The 16,475-nt window shown below is 41.4% G+C and overlaps 1 protein-coding gene across 1 annotated transcript; it reads right to left on the bottom strand.

Moving 5' to 3' along the window:
* Positions 1-129: 129 nt before the first annotated feature.
* On the bottom strand, positions 130-16,435 carry mix23 (mitochondrial matrix import factor 23). Its single transcript, XM_078559945.1, has 5 exons — positions 16,267-16,435; positions 11,607-11,732; positions 8,253-8,399; positions 6,259-6,318; positions 130-2,081 (listed from the first exon to the last, which is right to left on the bottom strand). The coding sequence occupies exons 1-5, from the start codon at positions 16,372-16,374 to the stop codon at positions 2,031-2,033; spliced, it is 492 nt and encodes a 163-aa protein (XP_078416071.1). The 5' UTR covers positions 16,375-16,435; the 3' UTR covers positions 130-2,030.
* Positions 16,436-16,475: the final 40 nt, after the last annotated feature.

Raw genomic sequence — 16,475 nt, 5'->3', positions numbered from 1 at the left:
AATGTTTCGAGTCCCGTATGATGATTCTTCAGAGCTCTGAAGAAGAGTCGTAAAGACTCGAAACATTAACTGTTTTAGAACAGATGTACTTTACATATTATGTCTACATGCGCATACACATACACAGGATTAAAAGCACCAGTGGATTTTTATTATTAACGGGACATACTCTTCAAAAAACAAAACATTGTTTCAATGTGGTTTCTTCAGAAGTTAAAACTCCAGATTGCACATAACTGAACATGTCCAATATTTAAATACACATGAATAGGTAGGAACAGAACTACATTTTCTCTAGATTTAAAAGTCTGTTGATTCTTGAGTTCTATAAAAATATGGAATCGTTGACACTTGGTTTCCAGTAGAACCCCTGTTTCAGATGAATACAGTGATACAGATACCATCAATATTCATTTACCCAAAGTAGGTACAATTCATGATATTTTTTGAAGTATCCCTGCTTTGCAGGAAGAATGTCACGTAGGGCAGATTTTATTGGAAAGAGCTTCTGGGTGTCTTTGGCATAAGTGAAAGCAGAAAAATTAAAGAATTACTTCACCCCCTAGGTCTTGTTTCCCTTTAATGGAGAAAAACATCAATATAACAACGATACTACACAAACCAAAACTCAGCAGACCATAATCACCCATGTGACACGAAGTTACAGTAGTTGGCAGGAATGGTTGAAAAACACCTTTAGATTTTGAACCGGTCATAATACTCTTGTTGCAAGAAAGAATTACTACTTTAATCAGTGCTCAGTCAGGGTCAGAGGGAACAGTTGATGCTGCCTGGGCATCTACAGGTAAGAAAAAAAATTCTGAACCCCGCCTCTGCATCCCCATACAAACACACCTCCCATTAACTTTCAAGGAAGCTAAATTGATGGTAGATATAGATGATCATATGTCAAGACCAATACCCCCTCTTGTTTCTCCCCCTACTGCATGGAATAGATAAGTAACTTATGTGAGGATTGATTTCAAGTTGAACTAGGCCAAACTTTGTAACAAATGGATAATGGAGACGTTTACAGAATGCACATAACACTTTTAACTTGTACATACATAATTTTAGATGTTTTGAAATGTAGATGAGGCAGCTAGAGTGAAATATTTGCAAAAGATTCTAATTCAACATTACTTTGTTGTTAGAATGCCATTTTCAATTAAGTTACTGCAAACATTTAATCACTTAACTCCTAGCCCGAATGTGACAGGTTCAAATTCCAGGAGGAATGGTCAGTCAAACTCTAATGTCTGAATTAGGAGTTTAAGTTCTCAGGCTGCTATAAATTGGGCAGCTTAACCATCGTGACTTATGCAGCGCACCAACCCAATTATCAGGTTTAAAACTGAACCGTGGGGTTTTGGCAGATGAATATTTCCTTTCACTCGTCAAGACAGTTCTGAGTGACGGTATAGCAATTCCATTGGGATTATGAGTGGTGAGTCAGGCTCAGAAGGTAAGCAGTTATTTTAAAAACTACAACCTATAATTGAACAAAAGGTTTCTTTTTATTACAAATTAAAGTTCAGATTGGGCACTTTAAGTGAGATAAAACTTTTAAAAAGAATTGCCGTGACATCACCAAAATTGTCTAGTAATCCTACATGTGACAAAGGGAAAAACTATCTAGTAAATGAGGTAATGAAAACCAAGACCTTTCAGGTACATTCCTTAGCAATAACTGACATGATCTGTTCCATTATGCAATTTTTAAAAAAAAGTTTAAACCATGCATGAAACTGTCTTATCCATATTCAAGATGGATAATTATGTTTTGAAAAGCTCACAGCAAACGTACATCATAAGTTTGTTAGATCCATTTTTATCGGCTGCTTTAAGTGATTACTGGAACTGCTAGTTTCTCCCATAATAAAAGGTCCATCAAATCCAAAACCCCTTGCTTATTGTACCTATAAACAGTCTCTGTAATGGTCCACTGCACTTTACTCTGAACGACTATCATTCGATTCATTCTTCTCAAGCCATGGGTAGACAGGGGTTGGCCTGTTAGTGCTTCTGCGTCACAGGCTGTTTGAAGGCTTGTAATGAATTCTGCAGCGGTCCTTGAAGACCTTATTAAAAAAAAAAGTTTTAAAAAAATATGTTCACAAACATTACTTCAAATCTCTACCCACTCTTATTTACTTTTTTTGCCATCCAGCTTTTCTTTCACAAATTATGAGTTTGGAGAACAAGTCATGAATTTCTTCTCCTATGTTTCAGTTAGGAAGTGCATTGCTCTACCTGGAACTGAGTTCTACGGATCAGGAAGCCTTGAGGTTCGATCCTTAGCCTGCTGAACATCTAATAAACTAGATAGGGTGGTGATAGTGGTGCTATAAAAAGGCATCAGTGGCCCTGAGTTTAGTGGGATGGAATTGGGGGGAGTGTGGATGTTGAACAAGGACAGGATTGGACTGGGCTACAGCATGTTCCTTGGTCAAATAACATGTGTGGACTCACTGTCCAGATCCATGCAATAAATCATAAGAGTCATAGAATGGGAAATTGGGCATGGTGGAGTAGGTCCAGTGTTCCATCATGAATTGGTAGCTTCAGGAAAAAAGAGGAGAAAGTTAGAGGAGAAAAATATAAATGCAAGAGCTGACTGCCAGAGGAGAAGTGAAAGAGCGACCCTCAATTTCAAATCAGCATTTAACCAAGTACAGGACCCAGCACCCAAGGTCAACTGCAAACTCTCCAGTGACTGCGGTTGTACTTGGTACACAGTTATGCTTGTCAGAGGCCGAGCACTGCAGCTGCAGGATGCTGCTACAAAGTTCCTCAGGACCGTATCCTTGGCCAACAATCTTCAGCTGCTTCATCAATGGTCAGGAGTGGAGCTGTTAACTGATGATTCTACAGTATTTGGCTGCATTCACAACTCTTTATATAATGAAGCAGTCCAGGCATTATCCAGGCCTAGGCTGACAAGTGGTAGGGAACATTTGTGTCACATAAATGCTGGGCAATGATAATTTCCAACAAGACTTAACTGTCTTCCCACACCTTGAATTGCACCATCTCTGAGTTCCTTAACATCACTGATCAGAAGCTGAGCTGGACTAGTCATGTTAACACTGTACCTGCACCAAGTAAGGTAGAGGCAGGGCATTCTGCAATGATTGGCTCACCTCCTGATCACATAAAGCTACTTCACTAGGCTGAAGTCATGACGTTGATAGCATACTTACCACTCAGTAGGACAAATGCAGCTGTAACAATATTCAAAGTTCACCACCATCCAGGACAAAGATATCTGTTTGATTGGCACCCTTGTCACTAAACTCAATATTGACCATGTCTAGCACTGGAGCATTACAGATGTGTATACAATAACTACAGAATGCACTGCAACAAGGTTACTTCAACAGCATCTCTTGGTGTCATAACCAACAAAAGGGACAAGAGTAGTAATGTCATGGGAACACCATCACGCACAGGTTCTTCTGTGAGCCAAAAGCCGTCCTAATTTAGACATATGCCATTATTTTTTTGCTCCTGACTCAAAATCCTTCAACTCCCCACCTAACCCCATTGTGGAATACCATCACCTAAAGGACTGTAGGAGGTCGTGCAGAAGGTCCACCACCATCTTCTGAAGATAACTAGGGGTGGGAAATAAAAATGATCTTGGCAGCATTGCCCATAGCCAGAGAATTTTTTCCCAACATCTGGTTCAATGGATAACTCAAACTAAAGTAGATGCCCTGTCTATTTAGCCACCTCATGAGAACTCTAGCTGAAATGATGAGATAAGGACTTACTGAGTACTCAACAGTACCAAAACATGCTATCAGATAAAATCAGATAAAGTACAGGGGTCTTGGTCAGAACTGTATTATTTGTAAAAGTTAATCATATTATTCATTTTGTGATTCCTTTACTAGCATTGTTTCTCTGATAAGGGCATTTTGATTTTCTATTCATTCATTGTTAGGAAATCAATTAAACTACTAGTCAGAATTTGTGCTGGGGGCAATATGAGCTGCAAACACAAAATACATCATCTAGGCCATTGGTTCTCAAAATAATGTGTTCGGGACCCTTTGGTGCGAAGGCATGGGTTGGATCTGCGCTGCTGGTAGTGTTCCAATGACAGAATGCCAATGGTATACCAGTGCAGACAGGCCAGTAAACAACAGATGTCTGTTGAGAGGCCTCAGAAAAACCCTGAAACACTCAGCAACTGTGCAGTGAGTAGTTAGGCAGTGCAGGGTCAAACCTGAAACAGCCTGTGTTCCCAACAGGAGCCATTGAGCCGAATCCCACTCCAGGAAGAAACTTAGAAAATAGGAGCAGGAGGAGGCCATTCGGCCCTTCCTAGCCTGCTCTGCCATCCATCATGATCATGGCTGATCATCCAACTCAATAGCCTGCTCCTGCTTTCTCCCCATATCCTTTGATCCCTTTCGGCCCAAGAGCTATATCTAACTTCTTCTTGAAAACATACAATGTTTTGGCCTCAACTACTTTCTGTGGTAGCGAATTCCACAGGCTCACCATTCTCTGGGTGAAGAGATTTCTCCTCATCTCAGTCCTAAATGGTCTACCCCATATCCTCAGACTGTGACCCCTGGTTCTGGACTCCCCCACCATCAGGAACATCCTTCCTGCATCTACCCTGTCTAGTCCTGTTAGGATTTTATAGGTTTCTATGAGATCTGCCCTCTTCTGAACTCTAGCGAATATAATCCTAACCGACTCAATCTCTCCTAATATGTCAGTCCAGCCATCCCAGGAATCAGTCTGGTAAACCTTCGCTGCACTCCCTCTAAGGCAAGAACATCCTTCCTCAAATAAGGAGACCAAAACTGCACACAATATTCCAGGGGTGGTTTCATCAAGGCCCAGTATAATTGCAGCAAGACATCCCTGCTCCTGTACTCGAATCCTCTCGCAATGAAGACCAACATACCATTTGTCTTCTTTACCGCATGCTGCACCTGCAGGCTTACCTTCAGCAACTGGTGTACGAGGACATCCAGGTCTCGTTGCACATTCCCCTCTCTCAATTTATAGCCATTCAGATAATAATCTGCCTTCCTGTTTTTGCTACCCCAAAGTGGATAACCTCACATTTATCCACATTATACTGCATCTACCATGCATTTGCCCACTCACTCAGCTTGTCCAAATCACACTGAAGCATCTCTGCATCCTCCTCACAGCTCACCCTCCCACCCAGCTTTGTGTCATTTGCAAATTTGGAGACATTACATTTAGTTCCCTCATCTAAATTAGTAATATATATTGTGAATAGCTGGGGTCCCAGCACCAATCCCTGCGGTACCCCACTAGTTACTGCCTGCCATTCGGAAAAAGACCCGTTTATTCCTACTCTTTATTTCCTGTCTGCCAACCAGTTTTCTATCCATCTCAATACACAACCCCCAATCCCATGCGCTTTAATTTTACACGCTAATCTCTTTTGTGAGACTTTGTCGAAAGCCTTCTGAAAGTCCAAATAAACCACATCCACTGGCTCCCCCTTATCAACTCTACTATTTAAATCCTCGAAAAATTCCAGTAGATTTGTCAAGCATGATTTCCCTTTCGTAAATCCATGCCGACTCTGTGCGATTCTGCCACTGTTTTCCAAGTGCTCAGCTATTAAATCTTTTATAATGGACTCTAGAATTTTCCCCACTACCAACGTCAGGCTGACTGGTCTACAATTCCGTTTTCTCTCTACCTCCCTTTTTAAATAGTGGGGTTACATTAGCTACCCTCCAATCTGTAGGGACTGTTCCAGAGTCTATAGAATCTAGGAAGATGACCACCAATGCAACCACTATTTCCAGGGCTACTTCCTTGAGTACTCAGAGCAGAGAGCAGAGAGGTGTTATGCAATGAAGTATTTAACAGGCATGTCACTGAATCTGTACGGTTTCTTTTCAAGGAAGATAAAAGTTTCCACATCACCAGCCACATCAATCTTCACCATACTGGACAGCATGGTAAAATTTTATGCAAGTCCTTTAACAGGATACTGATGAACTTTACAGTCAAAAATATAAATGTGCAATATGTATATAGTATAATTTAGATAGGGTGGTCTGTGGTTACGAATTCATTTGGAAAGGGGCCAGTCAACCAAAAAGATTTGAGAACCACTGATCTAGGCAACAAAGAACCTCATTTAACGAGCCTGCATAATCATTTGGATGATGAGTTAGTTTTTATACAATTAAACTCTGTTTTCCAACATATAAATATTATAAAGAGAAATACAAGGACAGTCCATACCTTCCAACTTCTGTCATTGACAACCTCTTCAACGTTTAATTCGGACTGCATCAATTTCAGCTGAAACATAAACAGACAGAACATTTATAATGGAAATATAGAATATTTTACAACACGCACAGAGACTTAATATTGTCATTGTCAATATTGACTTAATATTATCAAGTACTTATGTATGCATAACTTACTGCAGTTTTCAAAAAAATGTGCAAATCTACATGCAAGTAGCTGCAGTAATATAACCCTCTTTAAAAAGCCATATACACAAGGATGCCCCTCTAGAAACTATTGTATAATATTTAAATTGCAAAGGCTGAAGTTGAGAAACATGAATGTACTCAATTCCTCAACTGTCATCTACAAATTTATAAATATCAGCCCAGTTAGCTTCTAAATACAAGTTTGTTAAAGAAATATCCAGAAAATTTTAAGTGAATCCATTTGCAGCAACACAGACATCAGCATTTCTATAGACACTCAAGCATGTTGATCGTAGATGTTTTAATTTAATGTGTTTCGTATCACCACACGGAAACTCCATTATTCTTTTTCCCCTGCATTATAACAGTAAATACACTTCAAAAGTACTTTTGAGGACCTCAAACACATTGAGACTTTTTGGGACACTTTGCCAAGGCTTTACCAGCACTTTACCATCAATTATTCTGGAATTTTTCTGAGAATAAGTGCTGTGCTACTGTACCATATTGGATACCTTGTAACCACCAGGAGAAAGCGAGTGAGAAAGGTCACTGGCATCTAAGGGTCCCCCTTGGTCTGGGTGAGGAATGGGAGGAGGACATGAGACCAGACAGAGCAGCACAAGGGAGCTGCAGGAGGGCAAGGAGGTATCTTTCTCTACTACAGGTACAAACTATCCCCCCTTTTCCAGACCTCCTCCACCAGGACCTCCAGTTCCAAGTCTGTGAACCTGTGTACCTTTTCCTCAGTTCCTGAGCCATCCTGCAACATGTCACTGTGTGCCAGCCAGAGCACTGGACATATTAGGTATATGGGGGTGAGGAGACAATAAATGCTGCTCAGAAAAACTGCATCTAGTCAGCACTCGAGTGCCAAACTTGCAGGTTTCTGTTTTAGCACCTCAGGCAAGTTCAAGTTAGGGTAATCAACAATTAGGGCCAAAACTACGTGGTAAATTCAGACTTTCAAACAGGCGTGTCTTATTAGCACAACACCCAATTTGTGCCTGTTTTCACCCTTTGGCCAAATAACACTCTTAATTTGTTAAAGAAGTTGCAACTAACAAGTACTCTGGGTTTATTATTGGGAATTACTATTGCAAAGTGGAATTCAATGTTGGAATTAGAATTTAGCCACAGTATATTCTTTAGAAGAGTGACGTGGCAAAGATTTGCACTTGCAACCCTCCCCCTTGAATTACTGATCTGAACCTTGAAGAGAGGTGAGCAGTGGCCAGCAACTTCTCCACAAAGATGAAGAGAAAAATTAGGATGAGTTGTTACCCACTTCAATGTACTCCTGAGGCCTGCTTTCAACGGTTGAGCAAGGTGAGTTTTGTTGTCAAAAACTTAGTTCCACTCGCTTAGAAAGGAAATAACTCTATCTTCCTTTAACGGCAAAAAAAGGCCAAAGCCAAACTGTCCTCAAAATATTAAGTTACTTTCAGTAATTAAAAATTTATTTTTAAAATCTACAAATGTATCTTTATTATTCTTAACAGGTCAAGCTGGTCAATGAAGTATCTAATCTTTTTGAAGACTTAAGCAGCAGAGCACACTCATTACTTGCAGTTTATTACCTGGTAAATGGGTAATGCTAATGGTAGAAAGAAAGTCAGCAGCACCTCCACACCAAAAGAAAACTTCAAGCTTGCAATTCTATTTTAAACTTCTTGCATTAATTTTTTAAAAAAAATTAAGTTTGTCACATCCACATAGAAAGTATCTTTGTAAACATAACTTCAAAGGAAGGAAACTCTGGGAGTGGGTGATATGATTCTATGCATGCCTTACATTCGTTTGTTCTTTTCGAAGTTGTTTTAGTAGTGTTAAATTGTCCATGTCTTTATTTCTCTCTTCTCGTAGTTTGTTCACCCTACTGGAGGATTGGTTTATGCACGTCTTTATGGCTTTTTCCCTACTAACATGTGCTTGCTTCAGCTAAAAGGAAAAAAAGAGCAAGATAGGTACACAAAATTTACCAGCCTTGTAATATATTAAAATCCTTTCATTTGGTTCTGCCCAATTAAAAAATTGCCTTGATATGATAGACATAGATGCCAGAAAATGGACCGAGATACGAGTAAATTTTACCACCCAAAAGTAAACTATAGAGAAACAAGTAGGCAAGCATGAAGATCAAAAAATACAGTAAGCAGTTTATAGATTTTTGAAATGTTTGGAAATGGAGGTTACACTTTAGTCCATTCTTTATATCCTTTGGTATAACGTCAAAAATTCTGTTGGGATTAATTTTTAAGGTGAATCTTATAATAATTGTGGTAATGTCTCAGTCAGGAATGGAACAACTTCACTTTTGTTCACAGCAGATGCAACAAGGACCCCCAAATCATATATTGCTACTCTACTGGCAGACAAACCCTCCTTGTTCCTTCCAGGGTCTCCACTTGAGTTTGCCAAAAGCAGAGATGGCCCTGCCGATCTGCATTCATTCTATGAAAGAGCACAACTGAGATAGAAGAATTTGTTGATGAGCTGAAGTGGTACATTATTCATTGGAACTTCAGTCTTTTATAAGTTGACTGCATGGCCGAAATGGTGCGCTGCCTGAGTATAGTCCAGGTAGAGTAACTTTCTTCCTAGTGTACCAACAAAATGCATGACACCACATATCACATTTCTATTTTGATTGCAGTAATCTTTATGCCTCTGAGTAATTCTGCCAGATTCTGATCTGTGTAGGTGTTGTGCCAGGAAATGATTTTAAACTACCCATGCTCATTTCACCTAGGTCTATTAAGCCAAGTAGTCTTTCACTTCATCAAAATTTAAACAAAGGTTTTGTGGATGCAAGGACTTTTCTTTGACGGCTTAATTAAATACCAATGAAATGAAAGCTGGCTACTACTGTAAAAAGATCAAATGTCTCACAGATTGGGCATGGACTATTCAAACATAGCACCTGAGGCCTATGCTTTACAGTGGAAATATATATGGAATTCCTCAGCTTACAATGCAAAACACATACACTTTAATATGAATATGCAGGCTAATGTTCACGGCAATTCTACTTTAGGCCCAGTTCACTTTTATAAAGCATGTGCTAACCAGAAAGATATTAAACAATACTTGCTAAAGAAATTAACAGGCATCAACTAATGTGACCAACAGTATAACTAGCTTATTAAAGAAAAACATGCAAACCACATATTTACACCCACCCCAGATATAACTCAGTGAAACATCCTGGAGTGTCATTTTAAAGTGGATAATTTAAAAGCTGTGTTACAAGTGCAAAGTTTATAAGATTGTTATGTTTTGGGGCTGTCTCTTTAATTCAAGGTAAAATGGAGGAATGAAAGGGATATGACCTGCCCTGAATTCTGCTCAACAAGAAGTCTGGGTGGCTTGGTTGCTATGGGTACAAGAGGGGCCCAAGTCATGAGACTTGCTGAGAAGGCACAAGATATTCACACATGCGGACTACGGCAAGAGCACGTGTGCTGACTGTGGGTAGACTGTTGGTCTCCAAATCGCAGTGTGTGTGTTATGAATGTCAGGTTTTATAAACCATTATACTTTAAACTGTATATTTAATTCCAAACTGGAATGGAGTAAGGGGTCTAGAGGACAGCTTATTAGCATTTCTACCTGGATACAAGGTCCATGAGATTCATGTTGCCATGGAGATGGGCTTTGGGAACGGAAGAATCCATAGGAAGCCATTGTAGTATTATGTTACAGGGTTTCCTAAGATATCACTGAATCTGATGTACCCAAGTCAGTCATCTGAGAGGTGGAGAGCAGGAGATAGAGGCAGCTCGCCCTGTACTTGAAGCAGAGAAAATGTGAGCCTATTGTTTACCACACAGAATGCTGGTGGGAGCTTGCACTCAGATTGAAGAAATCAAATTCCTGAGGATTTAAAGAAGGTTGGAAGATTCACATAGCTTGGGCTAGGAGGAAGGAATCTCCAGTTTAACCCTCACAGTGGAAGTCAGTTTTGGGATTACAAGTTACCCAGCTGGAAAAGGACAAAGGAAGCAGACCATCAGGAGTATTGAATAACTTTGGACTGGTTCCGGGAGAAGAAAGAGTCCACTTAAATGATAGTGTAAAGTATAACCGTGGCAGGGGATTTTTGTTTTAATAGTTAAACGGGGAAACTTTTGTGTAGTTTAGAGTATGTGACTAAATGCTATTTTTGTGGGTGAATGTTGCCTACAAAATGTTCATTGTAGTAAAATTGTTTATTATAGTAAAAGGCTTAAAACTTGAAATCTTGTCTCATGATCTTTTCAATCGGTCACTGGAATTCAATTAAAAAAAAGTTATTGATCTCTATGGAGAGCATAACAGCTGCAGTTCATAAAATTTTAATTGGGGTTTCAGAGTGTTCCAAAACACATCTCTCTTTCCAGCTCACGTACCTCTACAATTTGTTGGCTATCGCTCATCCGAATTGATTAAATTATTAAATGTAGGTTATGCAGTCTAGTGGTTGTTTAAGCAATACAATCAGAATTTGGATTTATTATCTGGTAAGGAAACGAAATTGAGAAAGTATAATGAAACTCCCTAGGCTGTAATGTGAGTTCACAGATTGCAGGAGTTCACAATATTTGCAAATTCCTGTAATTGTTGACTTTCTGACATGTTATTTTTATTGTTGCATACTAATAATAATACAAATAAAAAGCATTTTTGAAATGGGAGTACTATTTTTTTTTAGGTGCTGACACTCCTTTTCACAACTTAGGAAGAGATCCACTGGAGTGCATCAATATTTGCAGGCAGTCTCCACTCAGAAAAGTTCGAAAATACTACCTGATTCTACTTTTGTGCACTTCTTACCAATTGGTTAAAGAAAATGACAGCAACCTAGAAATAGACAATTGTACAGCGGGCTGGGAGACTGGTCTGTTAGGTCATGTTTTTCATGAGTTACTAGGTATGCCTTGGGGGAGGGGTAAGAATATACATTCACTATTCTGGTTTACACGGTTTTGAAACTATTCCATACTGAGAAGAAATTAATCATGTTACCAGTCAAACCATAGCTGGCCCAGTACGATGTGAGTTAGACTTTACAATTAGGTTTCAACATTGTTTTTAGCTTCTTATACAACAACGGTTACATAGTTAAAAAAAGCTCCACAAATTTGGAAAAAGCAGGACTCTACTTACAGATTCATAAAGCTGTTTGCATGTCTGACTTGCATCAATCTTCCCAGCGAAGGATGCTGTTGGGATAATGGTATTTAATTCATGGACTATCCTATCATCAATCTGCCGCATCATCCGCAGTACATCCTGTCGATAGGCACAAAGAAGGGGTCTGGCATGAATAATACTGGTTAAATTGAGCTTCATGCACTTAAATGAAGGCCTGTCATCATTCATGGCCGAATAAAATTATTGTTTATTGTCTAGTAAAGGACATGCTAAACTTCTATAAAACACTGGTTCAGCCTCAGCCAGAGTATTGTGTACAATTCTGGCACCATACTTTAGAAAAGATGTCAAGGCCTTGGCCGTGGTGCAGAGATTTACTAAAATGATAGCAGGAATGAGGGACTTTGTAGGGAGACAGAAGTGGGGATTGCTCTCCTAGGAGTAGAAAAATATTAAAGGAAATCTTAAGAGGTATCCAAAATGATCTTTTCATCAAGTAAATAAGTTTAGTTTCCATTGGCAGAAGGGTCAGCAACCAGAGGGCACAAATTTAAGCTAAGTATCAAAGACGGCAATGCGGGTAGGGGGTGAAGTGGAGATAAGAATTTTTTTTTAAAACAGAGCCGTTGGTTATTGTTTGGAATGCACTTCTTGTAAAAGGTGCTGAAAACAGATTCATTAGTTACTTTCAAAAAATAATTGGGTATATACTTCAAAAGGAAAAATTTGCATGGCGATGGTGAAAGATTGGGGCTAATTGGATAGCTCTTTCCAAGGGCCAGCCCAACAGGATGAACTGAATACAGCCCTTCTGTGAAGTTATGAGGAGGACATAAGGAGTCTTCAAAGGGACACAGGTTAAGTAAGTGGGCAAAAATTTGGCAGATGGAGTATAATGTGGGAAAATGTGAACTTATCCAATTTGGCAGAAAGAATAGAAAATCAGCATATTATTTAAATGGAGAAAGATTTCAGAACTCTGCGGTACAGGCAGATCTGGATGTCCTGGTACATGAAACACAAAACATTAGTATGCAGATACAGCAAGTAATTAGGAAGGTAAATGGAATGTTGTCTCTTATTGCAAGGAGAATGGAATATAAAAGGGGGGGGGGGGGGGGGGCGCGGTGGTGTTTGTTATAGTAGTACAGGGTAAGGCCACATCTGGAATACTGTGTACAGTTTTGGTCTCCTTGCTTAAGAAAGGATATAATTGCATTTGTAGTTCAGAGAAGATTCACCCAACTGATTCCTGGGATGAAGGAATTATCTTACGAGGAAAGGTTGGATCAAGCTGGGTCTGTATCCACTGGAGTTTAGAAGAATGAGAGGCGATCTTATTAAAATGTATAAAATCCTGAGGGGACTTGACAAGGTGGATGCTGAGACGATGTTTCCCCTTATGAGACAGACTGGAACTAGGAGACAGTTTAAGAATTAGGGGTCTCCCATTTAAGACGGTGATAAGGAGAATTTATTTTCTCTCAGAGGGTCATTAGTTTGTGGAATTCTCTACCCCAGAGAACAGTTCATTGATTATTTGTAAGGCAGATGTAGATAGACTCATGATTGACAAGGGAGTCAAAGGGTGTGGGGGTAGACAGGACAGTACAGTTGAGGCCACAATCTGATCAGCCACGATCTTATCAAATGACGAAGCAGGCTTGAGGGGCTGAATGGCCCATTCTTGCTCCTAATTCGAATGTTAGTTTATATGTTTGTAACATACTTTTGGTGTGGGTGTTGCTGGTAAGGCCAGCATTTATAGCCTAAGAAAAGGTGTTGGTGGCCTGCCTTCTTGAACCGCTGCAGTCCATGTGCTGAAGTTACTCCCACAGTGCTGTGAGGTAGGAAGCATCCAAGATATTGACCCAATATGGTGTCTAGATCCAGTTGGGACTTGGAAGGGAACTTGGAGGTGGTGGTGTCACCATGCACCTGCCACCCTTGCCCTTCTAGCTGGTAGAGGTCACGAGTTTGGGAGTTCCTGCAGTACATGTTGTACATAGTACACATGGTGTGCTGGTGGGGGAAGAGAATGAATGTTTAAACTGGTGGTTGGGGTGCAGATCAAGTGCATTGTTTCGCTCCAAGTGACATTCAGCCTCAAGTTTTTCTGGAGCTGCACTCATCCAGTGAAGTGGAGAGAATTCCATTAAATTCCTGACTTGTTCTTTATAGTTGTTGGGACGGCGTTGGGGAGTCAAGAGTTGCGGCACTTTCCACAGAATACCCAACCTATGACCTGCTCTCATAGCACAGTATTTAGGTGGATAGTCCAGTTAAGTTTCCGATTAATGGTGACCCCCAGGAAGTCAGCAGAATGGCCTTTGCCTGCCACTTGTGTGGCGTGAATGTTACTTGCCACTTATCAGCCCCAGCTTGAATGCTGTCCATGTCTTGATGCATGTGGGCATGGATTGCTTCATTATCTAAGGAATTGCAAACGGAAATAAACACTGTGCAGTCATCAGTGAACTTTCACACTTCTGACCTTATATTGGAGGGAAGGTAATTGATGAAGCAGCTAAAGATGGTTAACTCCAGGACACTACCCTGAGGTACTACGGCAGCGATGTCCTGGGGCTGAGATAATTGGCCTCCAAAATCCACAACCATCTTCCTTTATGCTAGGTATGATCCAACCAATGGAGAATTTTCCCCTTGATTCCCACTGAATCTAGTTTTGCTAGGGCTCCTTGATGCCACACTCGGTCAAAAGCTGCTTTGATGTCAAGGACAGTCACTCTCACCTCACGAATTCAGCTCTTCGTTCAAGTTTAGACCTAAACTGTAATGGCCCTGACAGAACCAGAACTCTGCGTCAATGAGGTTATTGCCAACTGCTGCTTGACCGTTGACATTCCCATGCCATAATGTTGCTGATGATTGAAAGTAGACTGATGGGGTGTTAATTGGTTGGATTGGATTTGTCCTGCATTTTTGGACAGGACATACCTGTAATGTTCCCAATTGTCAGGCAGATGCCAGTGGTGTTGCTGTTCTGGAACAACTTGGCTAAGAGCATGGCTGGTTCTGAAGCACAAGTCTTCAGTACAACAGCTGGAATGTTGTCGGTGCCCATAGCCTTGCTGTATACAGTGTCTTCAAATGTTTCTTGATATCACGTGGAGTGAATTGAATTGGTGGAAGACTGGCATTTATGATGCTGGGTACCTCAGGAGGTGGCCGAGATGGATCATCCACTCAGCATTTCTGGCTGGGAATGTCTGCAAATGCTTCAAGCATGTTATTTGCACAGATGTGCTGGGCTCCACAAATATTGAGGATGGGGACATTTGCGGTGCCTCCTCCTCTCGTTAATTGTCCACCACCAATGGATGTTGAAGGAATGCAGAGCTTTGATCTGATCCATTGGCTGCGGAACTGCTCATCTGTCTCCACTTTCCCATTTAATTGTGGTAGCACCACACAGGTGGAACTTATCTTCAATGTGAAGAGGGAACTTAGTCTCCAAGAACTGTGCAATAGTTACTCCTGCCAATACTGTCATGGATAGATACATCCGCAACAGGTATATTGGTGAGGTTGAAATCTAGTAGGCTTTTCCCTCTTGTTTCTTCCGTCGCCACCTGCTGCAGGTCTAATCTGTTTGATACATCCTTAAGGACTCAGCCAGCTTAGCAGAGTGGTGCTACTGAGCTACTTGGTGATGGATACTGAAGGCCTCCACCTGGAATATATTTCAAGCCCTTTCTACTCTCAGTGCTTTTACCAAGTGGTGTTCAACATGGAGCAGTACTGATTCATCAGCTGAGGGAAGAAGCCAGGTGGTAAACAGCAGGAAATTTCCTTGCCCATGTTTGACTTGATGCAATGAGGCTTCATGGGGTCAGAATCAATGCTGAGGATTCCCAGGGCCTCAATCTCTCCCGAGTGTATACCACTATCCCACCACCTCTAATGGGTCTGTCCTGCCAGTGGGGCAGGAAACACACAGGGATGGTATAGTATAGATCAACATTTTTGATATGCACCTATACTTAAATGGTTACATAATTTAAAAGTTATGGGACAAACCATCTCCCAAGTATATTGAAGATGGTTTAGCATGTAGCCTCACTCTGCTTGAGGTTTGCATCAGGTATTCTGTTCTGTTGGACACTGGGAAACTTTCAAACTTAGTACTGAATAAATAAACTGTTAGGAAAAAGTGGATGCTTCTGTCTTCCCACTTGTAGCATGGTGCAAAAGGTGTAAGTGTAATAAATCCGCATGCTGCGAGGTCCAGTTGTTTCAGACAAATGGTGGCGCGATGAAATATTTCTAAAATTTATATCAAAAAAGTGAGAATTCAACTGTGCCGCTTCGGCCATTCACTGAGCCCACTATACAGGGGGCAAAGTCCAAAGCCCAGGGTACCCGCTAGAACCGCGATCAGCCGGCGGCCCTTTAAAACAGCCGCTGCTGAATTCCCGAGCCCCCGTCCCCATCCCGGCTCTGACCCCAGTCAGTCCCTCCGCTTGCCCCAAACATGGGGGCTCCTGAAGGACGAAACCCCCCCAGCGCGCACACCAAGCTGCCGCCGCCGCCGGGCGTCAGACGGGAACTCGAGGCGGGCTGCTCGATAGCGCGAGCGGCCGATAGCGGCGGCCTGCCCCGGCTCGGCTCCATCCTCACATTCCCCATGTGGCGAGCGAGCCCCCCGCACCTGGAACTCGGAAAAATCCTGACAATTCAGCTCCTCGCTGGGCGCCGCCATCTTGCCGCCGCCTCTCAGGACCCCGGCCAGCGGGCTGTCCCCGCTAAACGCCTGCATCGCCCGACGGAACCGAAAACAAACCCGAGAAACGGCAGCGCCGCGGGGGGATCATGGAGCTGATATTTTATTGTCAAGGAACCTTCCAGCCAAGTGCCAGT

The sequence above is a fragment of the Cetorhinus maximus genome, chromosome 16 (genome assembly GCF_964194155.1).
Source record: "Cetorhinus maximus chromosome 16, sCetMax3.hap1.1, whole genome shotgun sequence".
Lineage (NCBI taxonomy): Eukaryota > Metazoa > Chordata > Chondrichthyes > Lamniformes > Cetorhinidae > Cetorhinus > Cetorhinus maximus.
The sequence above is the reverse complement of the archived record's forward strand: the minus strand, read 5'-3'. Positions and strand labels throughout refer to the sequence as shown.

Coding starts and splice junctions, on each gene's coding strand:
- mix23 (XM_078559945.1), bottom strand. CDS start 16,374: ATGCAGGCGTTTAGCGGGGACAGCCCGCTGGCCGGGGTCCTGAGAGGC. Junction 8,400..11,606: donor GCAAACAGCTTTATGAATCT/GTAAGTAGAGTC, acceptor TTTTCCTTTTAG/CTGAAGCAAGCACATGTTAG. Junction 6,319..8,252: donor TTCGAAAAGAACAAACGAAT/GTAAGGCATGCA, acceptor TTTATGTTTCAG/CTGAAATTGATGCAGTCCGA.